The following is a 20,569-nucleotide window of genomic DNA, read 5'->3' as shown; positions in this document are numbered from 1 at the left end:
ATTTATGCAGTTAGGTAGTAGCAAATAGCACGACTTTCACAGTCCACGGACGGTCGCAGCATTCTGTAACTCTAAATCTTTAGCCTTTGGTGCATGTTTATGACCCTACGATCGAAGCGACTTCAGATGACTCAGTCGCAGTGCTGGTGAACAGCTCCTGATGCCTGCGCTGGCTCAACACTGGCAGAAGTCATGAAATCATCAAAGAACAAAGACCACAGCCAAGAAATTCTTTTTGAGAAATCCAATGTTTTATTAAAAAAAAGAAAGCACATACAATCAAAACATTGTGTATAAAAGACAGTCACATATTCCACCTACAATATTTTGTCATCAACTAATCTGATACTTCGAGGCAAGAGCCATCAACTATATGAAAATAAGATTCCAAAATATGAATCTTAGTCTTCTCACACTCAACCAGAATCATTTCTAGACACCAGTTAATGCGGTCGCTTGGAGCACCCTAGATGCTGATTTGTGTGTTTTATCTCTGAGAACCTGACACTAACCAAACTCTTCAGCCAAAAGTTGGAAAAAAAAAAAAAGAAAGAAGCAAAATAGAGGCCTCTCTCTCTCTCTCTCTTATGTCGGTGACCACCCAGAGGCAGAGTGATGAGGAGGTGGGTTCGGATTAGAGCACCCAGTGTTGAAATGAGAATCTGAGAGTCAAGCTTTCCTGGTTTCTCCTGACTGACTCGAATGATTTACCAACCGACGACTGCACCAGCTTTAAAGTAAACATTATTGGTGCGACAGAACAGCATCCATTTTGATGTGATTCGGCTACGTGACTTTAGAATCATGGTCATGAATCACTCATTATAAAACCAGGCAGAACAACTAGTGTTTCTGAGTGTAGTATATTGTGAAAAAAAGCAATCGTGTGGAGTTGATCTACCCCAAAAGTCCAGATATGGTTAGAAAACCAGGGGAAAAAAATGGTACAACATACAAAGACTTGATCCATGGTTGCTACCTTTGCTTTAGGCCTATAGGAAGCATGCTTAAGATTTCAAAATGTTCAGCTTCATCACACACAGGCTGAACTTGTTACTTGTTCAAACAAAAAAAGACTGGATTGTGTGCTGGCACAGTCAGACATTCTAATACAGAAATCATGAGCGGTTTCATCTTATTTCTCTTTCTCCAATAACTTTATTACTCAGCTGCCATGTGGAGTAGACAAATGTGCAAATATTTCCTTTTCCTCATCACTATTAATGTACGAAATAGCTAAAGCAACCCAAGTATAATACAATGGAAAAATAAATATTTCTGTGGAAGAGAGTAGGCCAGGGACCCCTTGCTTTTGCACATGCTGGGTGGAGAAGGTGTGATGGAAGCAACCATGAATGGATGTGGGTCTGAACTCCCTGTACAACAGTACAAATACAAACAGGATGCAGTGGCTGTTTTCCCCGAGGGAAAAAAAAGAAAAGACAAATCTCTTTTACCCTAAAAAAATATAATAAAAACAAAAAAAAACAAGCAATCAATTCTAACCAAATACGAGAACCAAAGAGCCCAAAAACAGTCAACACCAGCAAAGGGAAGCAGGGAAAACATTTAACATTCACAGGCCAGGGACGTCAAGATGTCCGACGGGTTGTAGGAGCAGGGATTTTACTACGGTTCTGTACTCCGACTCCAGCCACTCCGATTCCTCAGTATTGCTAGTGCCCAAACTACTCGTCTTGACTCCAGCCGCAGATCACACACGAAATCTGACTGATGTGAGCTCTGAAAACTAAGGCTTGTGGTTGTGAGGAAAGACCGAGTACCAAAAAAGTTGACATCAGTAACCTTTAGTGATACTGCATGCGTTTCACGGCGGCCGTGACTGAACTTGGTGACCACGAGCACGAGAAGTTTTGTTAATTTACTCGTCGAGAAAAATCAACAAAACGGAGAAATAAAACATGAGCACCATTTTTTGGCATCTCCGCATCCTTCTTTGGTGACCAGGAGGAAGAAAAGTTGTGGGAGGGACGAGAGGAGTAGAAAGGAGGGGTATATAGTGTTTACTACCGGACGTGAAACGCACAGGATGAGGAAGAGAAGAAGAGCAGTGCCGTGTCGTGAAGGCTCCTCCAGCGAGCGGTAAGGCCGAGGTGAGTTAGTCCAGTTGGAGAGGGTCTGCGTTGAACAGTAGCTGTCGACCAGGGAAGGGAAACTCCTTGGCAACACATCGTGAGGACCAACTATCAGTTTGAGAGTCATAAGCAGTCTCAGATAAAAAGAAAATCATATATATATATTTATATATTATATATACACTTGTACAAAAGGAAAGAAAAAAATCCCTGAATTATTACTCATGTTTAACAGTTTTTTTCTTGAGGTTTGAGAAATGACGGCGTGTCAGTGACTCCAGCCCATGAGGTGGCTGACACGGGCTTTCTCGGTCATGCGGCGTACCCGTCCTGAGCGGGACATACCCAGGTTGAGGGGGTCTTCCTTCGAGCCGTGGCCGTCATCCTCTGAGTCGTCCCTGTACAGAACTGTCCTGCGGCCCTGGTTGCGTGTGTTGACCCGTCGAGACTTGCACTGGCTGCCTCTCACACTGCTAGCTGCCGTCGCTGCAGCCCCTCTCTGCACCTCATCAGAGTTGTCCTCATCCTCTTCCTCCTCTGGCTCTTCCTCCTCGTCCGGCTCCTCCTCTTCCTCTTCCTCCTCCTCCTCACCCTCCTCCTCTTCATGTTTTACATGCACCTGTTGCTGTTGCGGCTGCTGCTGCTGCTCCTCCTCCTCGTCCTCCTCCTCTTCTTCTTCTTCTTCCTCGTCCTCCTCCTCCTCCTCTTCTTCTTCTTCTTCATCATCCTCCTCTTCCTCCTCCTCCACCGGCAGCTGCACTCGTGCTCTTTTAGATCTCTGTGCCGCGTCCTCTCCTCCTTTGTGTTTCCTTTTCCCTGAGGCCGCCACCTTACCCTTAGCCGAGAGGCGTACTGACAGGCAGGGGGCTTTGCTGTAGTCGTGGTCTCCCCCTTCCACGTACTTTCCCATCTCAGAATCAGAGCTGTCCTCGCTGTCCGACGATGATGAGGAAGAGGAGGATGATGAGGTGGAGGAGGACTCTGATGAGGAGCTGTTGGATCCGGACGCTTCCTCATCATCGTCAGACTGCAGCTCGTCTGGCCTGTGCTGCTGTCTGGAGCCATTGCTTAGATGCAAGTTCTGCTGGTGCCCTGAAAGCAACACAAGAGGACCACGGCTAAGCTCTGCGCCGTAACTCTGAAGTCACATTAAAATGAAAGTTGACGATACATTTGGGTTAGAAGACACTGCTTGTGATACCTGACTTCTTCACAGGAGTTGCTTGGCTGCGAGTCACCCGGTGCAGCCCTTCATTTCTGCTCTCGCTGCTCGTCCCTGAACTTGGGGAAGAAGGCTGGGTGTCCTCTTCCACTGCTACACTGCTGCTTTTATGAGCTACAGCGACAAAAAACTGCTAATCACTCATCAGGACTGTAAACATATTACTTTTCACAGTACATTAGTATTGTAATGCCTTACATTTGATCTTCAGTAATTAGATAATGACAGGATATCTGAAAATGGTGTTATTACTTTACATATACTTTTACTGTTTGCTACAACATGCTGAATTTAAATGTGTGTCCAAACTGTGTCTATAAAGCAAAAATCTAGTTTCTTCTGCTGCCAGCATGTGTGCAAACCACAGTAAAATGCATAATGTGATACTTTGATAAGTGGAAATACACAGAAGGAGAAGAAGCTGCAGCCCTCTCATTTATTTAAATGGAGGCCAGTCCACAGGGCAAAAAATAAAAATAAACAAATATCCAGGGTTGCCCAACAAAACAAAAGTGGGACCAGGCTTAACCTTTGCTGAGCTGGTTAGAAAGTGATGCTGTATAATGTTTCTAATTGGGTAAAAGCTAAATTAATGTTTTTACAATTTTGGAAGGGTAATGTTTTTTTTTTTGTTTTTTTTTTACTTCCCCGACACTGACACCAATGACAATTTACAGCAGGATCCTGCACAACACAGCAACCTACAAACACATTAAGCCACAACAGTGCAGTCATACCCTGATATGGTCTCTGAGAACGATTCTTGGTTGAGGTCTGGGATTTTTTTGGCTTTGACACCTTCCCTGACTTGTGCTTCCCTTTAGGGCTGGACATATGGAAAACAGAGAAAAGACACATTTCAGAATAATTGACTTCTTTACACAATAGCAGGGTGCCTGCAAATTAATTATATTTAAGGCTCTGAAAAACCTTTTAAGACCAGGACTAGGGCTTATTTCTCAGCAGAAATCACATTGAAGAAAAACAATGAGAAGCATTTTAAAGCTGAATGTCAAATGTCAAGCAGGCCCCGAGTTTAATGCAGCACATGTGAGATATTTTCAGGAGCTGCAGACACCCCGTGAACAGCAGAATGACAAAGATCACTTGATAAGTTAGAGTGTCGAGTGACAGGTTTGTGAATGAGGCTCAGTACCTGGGGGATGGACTAATGGGCGGGGAGCTGCCTCCGTTGTGCAATCTGTTCCTGTAACTGAGTCTCTGACGAGACCGCCGCTCATTCTGAATGGCAGACTTGTGGTCGGAGATGATGGAGATGATGCTTTTTTCAAAGAAGGCCGACAAGCTGAGTGTCATGGTGTAGATCTAGAGAGAGAGACCACAATAAGAAAGTTTAATGAAACTACCAGACTACTACTTTGTCAGCTATAGTTAATCTCAGGGATGTTACTTCACCTGTGATTTCTTGTTCGGTGTGTACGCTTTGGAGTTGCTGAAAATGAGGCGTATGTCTTTGGCAAACTCCATCGGGTTTTCATAGTTCCCTTCAACCAGCGTCTCTGACACTGTACCCAGGTCCATGGGAGTGTCGATAATGTCTCGATAGTCCTGAACACAACAAAGCAGAGAGTAGAAATGTTCATGAACAGAGAGACTCATTTTTATTTGACTTCTGCTTTTGAATTTCTGATGTTGCATCTATGTGGATTGCATCTTTGCATTGCAAGTGACGGATGTTCCAGGTTGTTTTACCGGATACTCAAAGAGATCCACAGGCTGTCTAAAGGGTTCTGAATCTGGTGAGGCTATCATTCGACGCAGCAGCTCTCGGCATTGACCTCGCCATGCCTTCACATCCAAAAGCACGCCACGCTTCTTAGAATTCGGGTTGGTTCCCTGGCAGAGAGGAAAAAACATGAACCAAAACTGAAGCTACTGCACGTGATCTTAGGTCTGTGACGGTCCAAGACCATTTGAAGTAGATGGGACCGTGGTCCCTCTTACCCGATGTCCTGTAGATGTTCCTGGAGTGTCAGAGTCCACATCCAACTGCAGAGGAACACATACAAACCCAAATGACTATTTACAGCAAAAACAATCTAAAGAAAAAGCAGCAACAGAATGTAAAAAACAAAACAAAACCTTCTCACCTCAGCTTCTCCTCCGCTGCTGATCTCAAACTTCAGTTTGTGATACAGATCCAAGATGTCTGTGCAGCTCTGGTCCCTGAGGGAGACAGAGGGCCAAGGAATCAGACACATGTGTAGGCGTACTGATCAGTGATGTGGCTACAACTCTGTGGAGTCTTACCCGATGTAGTGAAGGAGAACGTCAGTCACCACCTTGGCAGTTGCTACAATGGGGCTCTGGGGTTCGTTGAAAGTGCGGGCATTGTGTTCAATGTAGCGCACCTCCCACATTAACGCAGAGATCCGCCTGCAGCAGAGAAGAATATCCATACGTGAAGCTCAAATGTCAACACATTGGCGTCAAGGCTTTGGATTTGTGTAGGAGATAAACTGTGTGATTGAGGTCATGTGTGCTGCTCCACCTGTAGAAACGGTTCTCCAGTCGTCTGCGGATGGTGCTGAGGTCAGTGGGGTAAGCCACGGCGGTGCAGTACAGAGGGTAGTCCCGCAGATCTACTGGTGACGCGAATGCCTTGGCTACCTCTGTGGACAAGCAGACATAAGATCAAACATGGCAGACATGACCGAGGTCACATGTATCCAGTAACAAACAGGCTGGTTTCCACCCTGTGGTGGCTTACCCAGTGTAAGAAGCTGATCGATGCCGTGGATGACTCTCTCGCAGTCTTCATCTCGTGTGTGAGCCCCCCATTCTCCCTCCTGAGGCCTGTACAGAAGAGCCTTCAGCTCCTCCTCCGCCACCTCCACGCCATCACCAACCTGTTCTGGCAACGCAGCTGATGGAGCCATACAATGTGTTGGAAAATAAACCCATGTTTAGTTAATTGCTCAACAAATAGAGCAAAAACGACAATAAATTACAGATAATCATCAGCCAAACAACCCTGATAAAATACTAATCTAGGTATCTGCAGGTTAGATGCTCTACGGCAGGGCTGCCTAAAGTGGCCACCATGGAGATTCGATATGGACCGGCAGATGTTTCAAGCAGGAAATTTTTTTAATGAATTATGACATAAATTAGCATTTATGTTGTTTAGTTTTTCGGGAGTTAAAAATGTGAGCATAGTGGGCAGACAGGGAAGTTAGGATCATTTCACAATTTTGCACATTAACAATACAATACAATACAGTACAATAGGTGTTTGCTTTTGGCCCGTGGCCCACCACTGAGTTTCAGTTTTGGGCCTCTGAGGAAGAAAGTTTGGGCCCTGTTGTAAAGGAAACAATCTCTTAGTTTAAGCTCAAGCATGAGGAAGGAATAAAAAGATAAACATCCATGTTTAAGAGACAGAATGTGTTTTCATTTTTCATCATTCTGCTACTGAAAAGAAATGTGCACTGACAGAGGAAACTGCATCAACAGACTGTGACTTTTCAAATATAAACGGACTACCTGGTTGTATAATTACATCAGAGAGGAAACAGTGCCACTTGAAAATGAGCAGCAAGTGGTTTCAACCCCACAGGTATGGTGACTAAGTCTTCTGTAATACGGAAGGTTCCCAACTGTTCAACACTATCGAAATGGCCATCACGACCATTTAGATAGTGTTGAACACTAGTTGAAGTCTAAATGCTAAAATAACGACCCTTTTTGTCCAGACAACAACCTTCTTTGTGGAAGGTAAAGAAGACATTATTTCCTGCTTTAGCAATGTGTGAAGTCCAGCTGGGTGTTTCCAACCAACCACAGGTTGATAAAGGCTTTACTATTTTTGTTAACATTCATACGGACTCTGAATCAAAACCCTTTTTCAGGAATGAAATGGGAAATTACAGCTTGAAACCAAATATTCCTGAACAGATACAGATCTATGAAAAAATATTGAACTCTGTGTGGTGTGTGTCTGTACATGATTTATTTCTGAGCACAACTGATCTTAATGAATATACTTTTTGGACTTTTTATTGTATTTTCTTTCACAGAGATTTGATTTCTCTATGCTGACACAGTTTCATATTTTGCAACACTCTGATGCAAATTTCAATGACATGTCATGCTCAATGACAATAAAGAATCTTGAATCTTGAATGTATACCTGCATTATTTACTTAAAATTTCAACTCACTCTCTTTTCTGAAACTTTACCTCATGGTGATTTCTAACGAAGCCAAGGAATCAACTAATTAATTGATTGAGGTTTATACCTAGGTGGAATTATTACATTAAAAATACTGACCTTCCTCAGGAATAGGCTCCATGTCCCAGGGACTCATTTTCTCCCGCTCACTATTGTCCCACCTGAAGAAACAAGGAATTACACAAAAAAACATGAGTTAGTTAATAAACTACACCGTGTGCGAGATTACAATCACTTATTTGATTTAACTTCAATGAAAAGTAACAGCGGGAAAACTGGCGAGGAGGAACATGATATTAACAGAGGGCACTGCTTGATACATTATGTTGGAGCGGAGTTCTCCTCCAGCAGCCACAAACACTGCAGAGATACAGACGTACTTCACTGCGTAGCACTGAAACAGGCTGTCTGGATACTCTGGCTGCAGAGGCTCCTGGTCCTCCACAGAGCCGAACCACCAGGCGTCATCAATGATGCTGCGGAACCTCATACCTGGGGAGAGTTAAGTGAAGACAGGCTCAAACATGAGCGAAGGACAGCCCACAACAATGAACACATCTCACATCTTGCAAGAACTAACCTGGCTGCCAGTTGTGCTCTTTAGCCTCGTTGTAAAACTGCTGGAGCACCAGGAAATCGATGACATCAGGCATGTCGTGGTACCTTTAGATGAGGGGAATGAAAAAGTAGTGAAGCTCATGTGCTTAAATGTACATTAATTATCTTGTCCTGTATATACTGTATATAAAGGCTCACTTTAAGGAGAATGAGTCATTGGTCATCTTCCCTGAGACTGCATCCAAGAAAGCCAGTTTTAGGCAGCAGAGGGTGGGGGGTCCCACTTCATATTTAATTCCAACCACCTTCACGGATTCCTGGTCCTGAAGGGGGGAAAAAAATACATCCAGTAATTGTTGCAATAGTTGAGTCTGGACCAGTGATACCAAGAGACTTATATTGCCATTCCTAAATTAGACTAGATCATTTAGGCTGCATTTCACAATTTATACTACATACTATATGTACTATTAAACCCATTAAAAACTGCAACTCAGTCTGCCCAGTGATTAGCAATATTAACTAGGCTTTACCACTACAGAGGTGAGCTATGCCATTCAGCTGTGAATACTGGTGCAAGTAGGACTGTGAGGATTGTGAAAGAAAGAATTTGCAGAGGGCTTAAAGCTAGAAGTGGGCATGACCGTTGGATTGCTACTTTCAGAAAGTCACAAAAACTGGCTGCTGTTTTCAGACTCTCTGAACAGCTTGTCTAAGGGCCGGTACACAGCACAGGCTTTAAAATAACACCTCGCCTTACCCTGAGGTCGAGTCTGTTCCAGGGCTGTTTCTGGGGGTTGATGCTGTAGGCCTTGGCCCTGCGGACAGCGCGGACGTAGGCCTGATGGCCCTGTTTGAAGTAGATGAGCTGTAGGAGGACGGGAGAACCACGGTCAAAAATGTACATAATGTAATGTATTTTTCTGGTTGACATTAGAGTGACTCTTCTCACCTCATCTCCCATTTGTGGAACAAAAGGAGAGCGCCGTGGGATGGTATCCATTATCCATGATGGTGGCAGCCACTCCTCCGCATCAAGTCCAGCCAAAGAGGACGTGGGTTTCTAAGTACATACAATTTGTTGGTCAGGCTACAGTGAGCATAAAGCTGCAGGACAGCATTTAAAACAAGGAACACGCTAATGTTTTCCACAAAGACATGGTGTCAGTGTGAGTACAGAAGCTGCAGGTCATGCTAGCTCACCTGTTTGGTCTCCTTGGGCTTCTTCCGCCTCTCATTTTCCTTCTTCTTGGCCTCCTTTGCCTTGTCATCGCCTTCTTCCTCCTCGGAGCTGCTGTAGGCCTGGGGCTGTGCGGGCCTCCTGGTTGATCGCTTCGGCGGCTGGAGGTTTATCCCAGCATCGGCTGTCCAATCCGAATATTCACTGGAGGAGTCACTGAGAATGACAGAGGGGTGTTGTTAGCTGTGTGATTAAAACTCCATCCTGAAAATGCTGCTCAGTCAAACATACTTACCTGGAGCTGCTTTCACTCTGCCACTGAGCTTCACCAGAGGAGGAGGCTTCACTTTGCTCTACCTGTTCTGCTGCCTGTTGACAAAAAGTCAAACAGCACCATTACTATCATGAATGGTTGTTAACAGATGGTGCTCATTTCTGGCTTAATTCATTCTCTAGTAGAGTATTTCCACAGCATTTTTATTTTCAGCTGGTTAAAATGGCAGTTTTCCTGACTTTCCTCACTGACAAGATTTATTGCGGACTTGATTTAAAAATGTTCAAGATGCTACACATGCACAAGAAAAATCTGCAGGCTATGTTTGTATATGTAGAGTACAAAGACCAAACATACCTCTCCATCGCTGTCAGAGTCTATCTGGCTGTCAGAGTTGCGGCGGTTGCTGGGATTTCGACTCCTGGTCCCTGGTCGGCGGACTTGAGCTGAGCGGGTCTGATAGGCGTGGCGCTGCTGCTTTTTCTTGGTGGGCCGCAGGGAGCGCAGGCGTGAGGTCAGCGGATCGCTCTGTAAAGTGCAGAAGGAGGTTGTAAAATGAGGAGAGTGGGAATGCATGGGCAGAGATCGTATTTTGACTTGTGAAAACAGCGGTGAATTGAAACACAGCGCACCTTGGGTGTGCAGGTGACTGGTTTCCTCCTCCTCTCTGCATTGTACAGAGAACATTCCATGTCTCCTTTGGCTTGTCTGCACTCCTCCAAAACTCTGATAAAAAAAAAAGAACAATTTCCATCATGAAGTTGTAGACAATTACTTAAAAAAAAAAAAAAACACACACACAAAAAGATCTATTTGTTCAAAAATCTAATCCTTTCACTTATGTGTCCTTACACAAGTTCCCTCCATTGGCCTCACCTGAACATGCCTTGCGGCACTTCATTCACTATCACTCTGCGGCTCCAGGCCAGTAGATCCCTCTCTGTGGCCACTTGACTACGCAGGGCGTTATGTTGCATCTGCCACACCCCGTCCACCTGCCCTCTTCTGCGTGGTCCAGCAGTCGGAGAGGAAGCCACCACCTCTGCTGCATTAGCAGCTAAACATTAGAAAAAAGGAGTTTGCTATGAAACATTACGTGGGAATTATTGTATTTCTGGCAACATGTAGCTATTAAAAATCTAGCATCCACACGATTCTCATGCTCACTGCTTTATCATAAATCTTTTTAGAGGCATAATTCCAGGCACACTGAACACACTTGACAAACCAAAAACATACTGTTAAGACTGTATATGACAGAAAAATCCCTGCAAAAATACTTGTCGACATAATGTAAAGTGAAACAGACCTTCTGCCTGTTCAGCCTGCTCCTGTGCGTTCTCACGCTCATCCTGCTCATTCTGCAACTGTCTGATGAGATTGTCCAGTAAGCTCTCTCTGTTTTCTGCCGTTTGCTGGCCAAGTACTTGCTCAACCAACTCTCCATCACCTAAGCAACAAAAAGGCAGATATTGGGTCAAACTCTGTCAATCATATTTCAAACTGTGCAAGCATTTTGAATGGTGCGAGTAACAAGAGAGGAGAGGGTTTTACTGTTAGCCATGTATCCTAGCTGGGGTATTAGCTGATCCTCCTTGCAGCTCTCTCTTCCCGGTACCAGGCGCTGGTAGTGAGGAGGGTGAGGATTCCCATCGACATCCACCAGGAAGGGTGGAGGCATGAGGTGTGGGGCTTGCTGCGTCTGCTCGTCCAGCACATAGTTATTAGAGTCACGGATAAGAGGTCGGTAGTCCGTGTGGAAGAACATCTGGTCAGGGATCTGGAGGGAATAAAGAGTACATTTGTGTCGATAATGAGGTAAGCCGAGTTCAAATTTACTGCTTGCTTGCTCCCCTGCACAGGGCAGACGAGGACCAGGAGTAAGTTACGATAGAAAGATTCTTTATGGTTATTTGCAGTCTTCCTTGTAGTATTTTAGAAGGATTCTTGCTGACATGTGGCTTAAATTCAGGTCTTTTGAGCAAAGAACTACATTGATTCTGAATGTTGCTCCTTTAAGCAAATATCAACTGATGGAGGGATTATTAAGGGTAAGTATGTTTTAATCAACAGTTATGTGCTGTTACCTTCTCATATGGTCTGCTGCAGCCGAAGCCAAAGATGAGCAAATGGCCATGTGAGTCAGTGCAGGCAAAATGCTGCCCATCAGCTGAGAACTTGCAGTCAAAAATAGCACCGTGGCCTTGCCCTTCAATCTGGAGACAAATATTTGAATATGAACTCAATGACAGTGTAAAAAACACTATAGATGATTTTAGGGAATGAATGACTAATTATTGATCGACTACCATGTTGAAGAAGTTGCGGATCTTGGCTCCTTTGGTCAGGTCCCACATGTAAATGTTGCCATCATGGCCAGCAGATAGCATGATGCGGGAGTCAAATGGGTGAGCCTCCATCACAAACACCTCGTCATCATGACCCTTGAGCAGAGAGAGCACAAACATTGAGTCAGTCAGTATGTCGATAGTTGTTTTATTCTTTTTTTAAAAATCCTAAAGCAGCTGTAAGGTAGAAATGTCAGCTTCAGCCACTCACAGATAACACATGCAGCAGCTGTCCAGTGGTTGTGCTCCACACTTTGAGCAGGTAGTTTGACACTGCTGTGATGACGGTGGTATCTGCACGGTCCCAAGCCACCATGGTCACCACCAACTTGGTTTTATCATCCCCATTAGCAACAGCACTCCTATAAGAAAACATCCCAGAAATTAGGAACCAACAGAGTTTATCGAGATAGAAAAGGCAGCGTGTAACTACGGGTGGGCGGTATGCCAGTTTTATCAGCATCACCGGTGTCACGTTCTGCCACGACATGAATTTTACAATTCCATCACTACTGTGACAAATGTTTCAGCATATTAAAAATATTGTGATTTAATGCAGCTGTGATAACACGCAGGGAGAAGGCTACACACATACTCAGAGAACTGGAGTTACATCCAATAACTACTACTTTCCTCACTAATGCCTATTCCAGTAACACAAAGACGCAGACTGTACAAGCAAAGTATGCCAATGTCTCTGTTGTTGGCTGCAGGAACCAACACGAAAATCTTCATCTACTCCCACCACCCAAGGAAATGAAGACCCAGTGGATTAACCTGATGGAAATGTCCCCACAACAGCAACAGCTGCAAAAGTCTCATATAGTGTGCGCACGCTAATTATTTTAGCTGTGCTTTGATGGCCAATATAAAGCAGGATTTGCTTCAAAACTGAAGCTCAAGGTTGGATTGATACCGACTTAAAACTTAAAACTCTCAGTGTTGCCATTTTTATGTTCCTTTACTGTTAAATTTACTGGTTAGCCTGTTAAACTTGGCATTAATGTGTTGGGTATCACCTATTGACACGCTGGAGTAATTGTGTGAACATTAAGTCTCATTTGAAGCCAGTTAAAAAAAGAGTAGTAGGTGAGATGTAGGAAACTATTTCTTCACGTTGCTTTTTGAGGTTTTGTTGTTACATGACAGCCCCATCTGCTCCAGGAGCTTTGCTGGTACATGATTCTGATGCTGTCATATGTAAATGTACTTGATAGACATGCCCCATGGTACACTGACCATTGTACTTAAATGATACACTTTGGGTTTTCTGCCAAACAAATGCTGCTGAGATGCCTGATCCTACCCCTTGCCTAACTGAAAATGACTCATTATATATTTACTAATTAACCTACATTATGGCACAGATTACTGCTCCAAAACACATCTAGGCCTGTACCCCTTTTGATTCCTATTTGGAGCCAATTAACACATCCATTTGTTTACATAATTTTTTGAAATTTTTGTAATGCTGTGATATAATACCATCACCGTTACAAAAAGTCATATCACCCACCACTACATGAAACTCTGTAATACTGTTTATTCTCTTACCCAGGCAGCCTGGCAGCCATGTCTAAAGTGATGCTCTTCCACTCTTGTTGCTGGTAATGCCAGATCCTGGCTGTGCCGTCACGACTGCCACTCACAAACCTTAAGCTGGACACATACGCACATTTAACGGTCAGAGGCTTGAAATCCACATAAAAAAACTTTTTGGAGTCTAAATCCCAGTAAATACACTCACCTGTCACTGTTATTGCTAAACTGGACGACCACAACTTTATCCTAAACCAGAAAAAGAAGACATGCATTTCCGTTACAGAGACCTTGTTTAAATAAAGTTTAAAGTATGAAATAGAAAGGAACAAGAATGATGCAGCTACTGCATCTTACCGTGTGAGCGTCCATCTCAGAAACCTTCATAGGAGTTTCAGCACCAAGGTAGTAGACTCTGATCATATGATCAGTGCCACCGGTAGCCATGAACATACCACCTATTAACAGGAAACAGAATGAAACGTAAGAACAAGAACACGTTCACTCTACCACACCATCCATATCCTCTCGTTCTGTCGCTATTTATATGTTTATTACATCTGCCCAGTGAATCTTGAAACAAACTATCAAAACATTCCCCATTCACTCTGCAGCCACTTTATTCCATACACCTGTACAATATCTGCCATAAAGTCTACTTTTACACTGTCAAAGAGGTGTTAATCCAATTATGGGTTTTAGCATTAAGGTCACAGTTAGTGATGGTGTTGTACTTCATTATGCTGTTGTCAAGGGTCTGTCACTGTCATGTATGTAAACAGGGAGGACAAAAAAAATAAAAACACCTCTCAATATAACTTATTCCAGCAAAACGCCACATTTAACTGTGACCTCAGCAATAAAAATATAATTTCATCGACACATTTCTGACAATATCAGCAAAAACTGAATATTAGAAACGTCTTAAAGTAGAATTTATGACGGAGCTGTTGCGTTGACTTGCAACAGATTGTACAGGTGTACCTAATAAAGTGGCCACAGTCACTGCCACACTGAGATTCCCTGTTCATTTGCTGAGGTAAGCAAATGTTGATACATAAAACTACTACTACTACTACTACTACTATTATTGCTACTACGTAGCCACTTTCTGTGCTTTACAATAAATGCTGTGGAAGTTTAAAAAAAAACAGATGATTTTTACACTTTTAGCAGCCTGAGTAGAAAAAAACAACATAAGCAAAAAAGTATGTTGTTGTCTGGATGTGGTTTGCTGCTCATAGCATCCAAACTACATGTTTGTTGTTGTTGTTAAATAAAATGCTGCCAGACAGGGAAATACACTTACCACTACTGAAGGAGGAAGTGGAAACCTGCACCCCTGGACGTGACCTCTCAACAAACTTCACTGGTTGATCACTAGGGAAACATAAAAGCTGTTGTTACTTCCATGTAACACAGCAACTTTAGTAGACCTAAAAATGCTACAACAGATATTTCAAACACTTACCTGAATTTCATGCTGACTGAGTGCCACTTCCAGAAACACACCATGCCGTCTGCACCAGTGGAGCCCAGGTACCGCGTTGTCCCTTTGACAGCAGGACAAAACTAAGGGAATAGAAAGTCAGAGCTGGTTAGTTACAGGCAAAGAGTGGCCAATATTTAACATGATACTACAGAAGCAAACAATTTGGTGTTGTGAAAGCTGACATGGTGCAGTAAAGGGCAGAAATAATAAGGTTTATATAAGTGACAACCTGTCACTGGCTGCTTTAGCTGGTTTGAGAAAGCCTGAAACAAATCCCATCCCTTCCCATTCCGATATTTTAATTCCTTCAAAATGCACCAGTCTCACCTGTATGGATGTGATGGAGGCACCATGGGCCTGCAGAACAGTGATGGGTGCACAGGTGCGTAGGCACCACACTCTGATGGCTTTGTCACAGCTCGCCGAGGCAAGGAGAGTGTTCTCATGGTTGACGGCCATGTCACAGATCTCTGCTGAGTGGCCGCGGAGTGTTGCCAAGAGCCGGCCGTCATCTGTAGCCCAGATTTTCACCAGGCAGTCATCAGAACCCTGAAACACATATGACATTGGCAACAAATCAATAAGAAGACAGTTTCACTGAGAACTACCTTCAATTTACAGTATCTCCACAAAACTTTGAAATCTGTTTTATTTTCCCCCCAATTCCCTATTTTCTGTTTTCATGAATCTGAATTCTGTCTTTTACATTTAAACACATATTGTCAACAGAGTGTCTAATCATGTGGCAGATGAATAAAATATCAACAATGCAACAACGAAATATTCAAAATGTAACAAATATCAATGACTTTGATGTAACACAACATTGTACTTTTTTTTTAATCAAACAGATCTTCTGCAGGACGGTCTCCAACACTTCGCCTTTTGCTTTTTCATTATTTCCAACAGAATATCTGACTCCACGCATACAGCCATGAAGTCTACAACGATTTGATGTGGTTACACTTCTGAGAAGTTGAAGCAATGAGTTCTTGCTAGTACACTGCCTCTCTCTCACTCTCTGAGGACCTCTTTAATATGACTGTGCGTATGTATGTATCTGTGTGTGAGAGAGAGACACCATGAAATAGCTGCATTGTTTTTTTTCCTGTTCATTCGCCTTAGGTGCTGTGAAAGAAATGCTTATAATGGTAGACGAAACCCTGCTTTTAGTAAATTGCATCCACATTTTGGCAATGGCCACAATGTTCTGCGTTTTACAGTTGATTCTGTTTTATCAAATTCTGTGACTCCTTTTGTGTTTTCTGCATTGTGGAAATTATAGGGCCCTGGAAACTGTCAACAAACGGGCCTGTAAGTTAATGTGAGCATCATTTGTGTCATTTGATCGTGCAAAGAGAAATGATTGACTATTCTGCATGGAAGAATGAATGGAAGAGTGAACCTAGTTTATAACTAATAAAACATACATTGCATACTACTTCAATTGTATTTCTGAATTTTCTTCCTTCAAAGTTTACTTCTCTGAATCACCTGTATATGGCAGACCTTTTAAAGTGAGTCTATCATACATCTGATTTATCTGCAATTCAGCTGGACCTTCACTCATTTTGACAGAGCAATCAGGTCCAACTTAACATTCAGCTGTGTTTGAAACCAGGTTGTGTTTTGGCTGAGCCTGTTCAAAACTGAACCAAGCTAATCAGATGCTAAGTGACACAACAAAAACACCTACATGTCTTGCTTTCATTAGCACGTACTTCATGCTCTATAGTAATCAGCAAAAATGAAATGACCAGAAAATGTTTTACGGCGGCGAACATCCATTAGTTTGCGAATTCTGTTTCTTAACAGACAGATTTGGAGATGTCCCTGAAATACATTTATGAAATAGATTCTGAACTACAGTAAAAATGAATGTGCTTCTCAACAAAACTGTATACAATGATCTGGAATGGAGAGATGCCTGATTCTCATTTTATCTTCTGCAACATTTGAAATGTTTGCTTTACTGGAACTCAGGAGATGGAAACACAAATAGTGAGACACTATAGATAAAGTTTTGTTGCCGTAATCATCTGGCCCAGAAATCATCACTTACCGTAAATATCCGACGGCCGGTGCGGTCAAAGGCTACGCAGTAGACTGAAGAAAGGTGGCCAAGGATACGTTTGTGTATCTTCATGTATTGGTAGGAGGAAGACGGCAGGGCCTGGCTGAAACGAGCAGTGCCTGTGGCCTGGCGAGCACCCATGATGGACACTTCATATAAAAGACACACAAGAACAATTAGTGGATGAAACAGACTGCTAAAGCAAACTTAATTGGCGTAGGGGCTTAGGGTCCTTTTAATGGGTATGAATTGAAACAAAAAGCTGTACACACCAACATTGGGAGGATCTCCACCGTTGACTGGAGGTTCTGGTGGACGTCCTCGGTGGAGTGCAACCACAGCTGAGCCATTGCATACTTTGCGGCTACAACCTGAATTACAGAGATAGTGAATTAAAAAATAGATAGCAAAAAAATAATATTAAGGAAACAGATCTACTGCTGACAAAAAAGAAACAATATAATTAACAGCTACAACAGTATTCATATGTGGATTGTCCATAAAAACAGAAAACAGGAACTATGGCGGATGTGAGGGAATGCCTACTTTTGGTGGTACGCAGCAGGGACTGTCTTCCAAGCCCCACAAGAGTTTGGACTCCAGGAACACTGGGTGGGATCTCCTTCTCTATAAGCGGGCCTATTCGCTGGCAAACACGCAGCAGATAGTCCGCAGGAATGTGCTGGTTTAGAATCACCTGCAGGAGTCACACACAGCTGTTACATAGTGACACAACAAATGTATAAGCAGAATTTACTGAAATAACAAACACCAAAACATTATCGTCACTGTTATTTTCTCAAAAATGGCTTTAACAAAAAGGCTAAAAAGGTCTAAGAAATTAAATGAACTCCAGTTTTGGTGAACAAATTGACAATTGAAAAACTTGCAAAGTAGACCCACTCTAAATTGCCACAAACATATCTTTGTACTGCAATTTCTTGTTATCCACCAGCACACTTAGACACTGATACCAACAGCATAAGACAATATTGTTCCATATGTTGGTCCAACCAATTTATCCTTCTGGCTCTATTTATAAGTCACATTTATTTTCCATTCAAGATAAAAAAGAAATATGACAGCAAAACATAATTTACCTATAAACATATTTTCACATTTTCACATACCACTAAGCTTCTAGTTGCATCGAATCTATATGTAGCCCCTCTTAGTGTTTCAATCAAAATTTCAGCTGGCATCTAATCCAATTTCTCTTCACTCTGCATTTGTCTATCCAGACTCCTTCAACATATGAGACTGGAAGGCAACATTCTCAAATAAGGAGCTAAAATACACACATGAAAAAAAAAACACAGACATGAAAAAAAAACCCCCAAAAAACCAACCAATGCCTTGTAGACTTTCTGTAATTTAATCATCATATAATAATGGTTGGATTTTTTTTTCACAACACTAATAAACTGAAAGATCAATTTCAGTTGAGTAGTAACAGCCAAGCACATAACTATCTACTTCCTCAAAAGTGACTAAACTAATTGTTTTGTTTCCTTTTTCACTTCCTGTTGATACTCGGAATATGTAGCATGGTTTTGCAATGCAGGTAGTTGAAAAACAATCAAAAGAGAAGGAGGGAAAGGGAAAGAAAAAGGCGGTGCAGAGAAGCTCTGAGCCAACCAAAAGACTCTCTCACTTCTCTTCCGGTTCGCTCGCAAAAGTAACTGTGATTCCATTGGCTCAAACAGATGACTGACAGCTCCCGGATCTGGTTCAGCCTATCACAATTTGCCCTTGCCTCTATTCTCCTCCTATTTGCTCACACAATAGCAAAGCCTGTTCATACTTATTTACCAATAATAGGCCTATACTAATATCAATGTTTAAACGTGTTCTATTAAATATAAATATATTACCGCCGCGTCTATTGTGGATTTCTAACTGAATTAAAAATATAGACATGCACTAAGACGCAACTGTAGACTAAAATAGAAGTTCCGCGCTTCATTTGAGTAAAAGTTAATAATGTCAATTCACACTCACCCAGTCTTGGAAGGTCCGTTTGTATTTATTCCCGTCCCAACTCCATCGTTCAGGGATCAACTAAAGTGAAAACACAAGATATTAGAGATGGCACATAATAGCCAGTTTCGTCCCGGCTCGGCAACACGCTACTTTGACTAACATCTGCCAAAAATACTGAAAACTTGCCCAAAAAGCGATCAGATAGGCAATATTGCGGAAACCACAGACGAGAATAAACACAGAAAGGTCCAGCTGAACCTACCTCATACTCCTCCAGCTCCTCAATCAGAATCTAACAACAGACGGACACAGTTAGCGTTAGCGGCTAGCACAAGCTACTTATTTAGACGATTAATAACCGATGTGATTAAATATCTTTCCTATTGTCGGGTGTTACCTGTGCTGCCTTTTTACAAGGTCCTGACTGCAGAAATCTGGCAATGAGGTAATACAGTTCTGAAAAGAAAGAGCGGTGTGTTAGCTTGCCAACAACTAATGTTACTATTGAGCCGAGCTAACATTAGCTAGCTTTAGGTTATACACGGTTACTTAACGTTAGCTCGCTGCAAACTGTGTAAATGCAAAATGTCTTGTAGCGAATTAAAGGGACGCTCAGCACTCACCAGCTTCGGTCTGCGAACACTGTTCTCTCGCCATGACTTGATAAGACAGGCGACATTAAGACAAACTGATGTTTTAGCTTGCTCGTTAGCCGCCGGCTAGCTAACAGTAGCTAGGTGTGTGTAGCTAAAACAGGCTAGTGAATGGCCTCCTCCTTTCTCAAGTTGTTCCCAGACCACCTGGTGCTTTGTGTTAGCGCCCTCCAGTGAAACAATGCAAAACAGGACGGTTTGCTTTCTTTATCGAAAATGAATTAGCATGATAAACATTTAAATATTCAAATGTAAAACTTTCAATCCAACAGTTAAAATTGAAGAAAAATAGGTTTCATTTTCAGTGTTAGTTAAACTGTCAGATATTTACACTTCACTGCATTTGTTTTTTGAAAATTCAACAGAGGTAAAATAAGTTCCAATATTTATAAGAAGGATTTTGAAGAAATTTGTTTTTAGGTGACCAGAGAAATCTTGTTGATGCAAAACATCCTTTGCTTACCCTAAGTTTTACAACATGTTTACAAGATATTGCTGTCATATAGCTACATACATACAGCACATGCACAGTACATAGCCCATATCAAGATCAAATTGTTTGGGAAATCTTACTCATGTATTGGCTCATTTTCTCTGCAAAAAACGCATTCCTGTTTGATACCAGGGCAGTATTTGGAGACTTTCACTCTAAGGACAGCATCTGGGTTTAATTTTGGAAGAGGCCTCCTTGACCTTAATGGTAACAAAGAAAAGCTGCAGGTTATATTCCAGAGTGGTAGATCATACATTTTCAAGCTTAAAAGCAGGAACCATGTCACCCCAGATTTTTTATTTTAAAAAATGAGCCTTTCTAATGATGGCATATAGGGAACTGAACATCATGGACCTTCTTTATTTTAGATTACTTATATCTTGCCTACAATTCAAATAAAAGATTACAGTACTAAGAGGAACGTTTATACAGTTTTCAGTAGACTATTGAAAATGTTCATAA

General features: G+C 42.3%; 1 protein-coding gene across 1 annotated transcript; it reads right to left on the bottom strand.

Annotated features, from left to right (window-relative positions):
- Window positions 1-240: 240 nt before the first annotated feature.
- Window positions 241-19,721, bottom strand: brwd3 (bromodomain and WD repeat domain containing 3). The gene is made up of 40 exons (XM_041952292.1): window positions 19,585-19,721; window positions 19,359-19,417; window positions 19,224-19,253; window positions 18,980-19,039; window positions 17,525-17,675; window positions 17,251-17,349; window positions 16,967-17,127; window positions 15,232-15,453; window positions 14,884-14,984; window positions 14,722-14,792; window positions 13,770-13,870; window positions 13,621-13,661; window positions 13,428-13,532; window positions 12,085-12,235; window positions 11,835-11,969; window positions 11,613-11,741; window positions 11,080-11,305; window positions 10,835-10,975; window positions 10,402-10,582; window positions 10,158-10,251; window positions 9,883-10,053; window positions 9,547-9,620; window positions 9,275-9,467; window positions 9,024-9,134; window positions 8,832-8,939; window positions 8,270-8,394; window positions 8,094-8,176; window positions 7,894-8,005; window positions 7,613-7,674; window positions 6,050-6,205; window positions 5,831-5,951; window positions 5,590-5,715; window positions 5,430-5,505; window positions 5,284-5,328; window positions 5,032-5,175; window positions 4,735-4,887; window positions 4,475-4,644; window positions 4,056-4,144; window positions 3,298-3,432; window positions 241-3,188 (listed from the first exon to the last, which is right to left on the bottom strand). The coding sequence occupies exons 1-40, from the start codon at window positions 19,616-19,618 to the stop codon at window positions 2,365-2,367; spliced, it is 5,370 nt and encodes a 1,789-aa protein (XP_041808226.1). The 5' UTR covers window positions 19,619-19,721; the 3' UTR covers window positions 241-2,364.
- Window positions 19,722-20,569: the final 848 nt, after the last annotated feature.

The sequence above is a fragment of the Chelmon rostratus genome, chromosome 14 (genome assembly GCF_017976325.1).
Source record: "Chelmon rostratus isolate fCheRos1 chromosome 14, fCheRos1.pri, whole genome shotgun sequence".
Lineage (NCBI taxonomy): Eukaryota > Metazoa > Chordata > Actinopteri > Chaetodontiformes > Chaetodontidae > Chelmon > Chelmon rostratus.
Note: the sequence above shows the minus strand (reverse complement) of the source record. Positions and strands in the feature narration are given on the sequence as shown.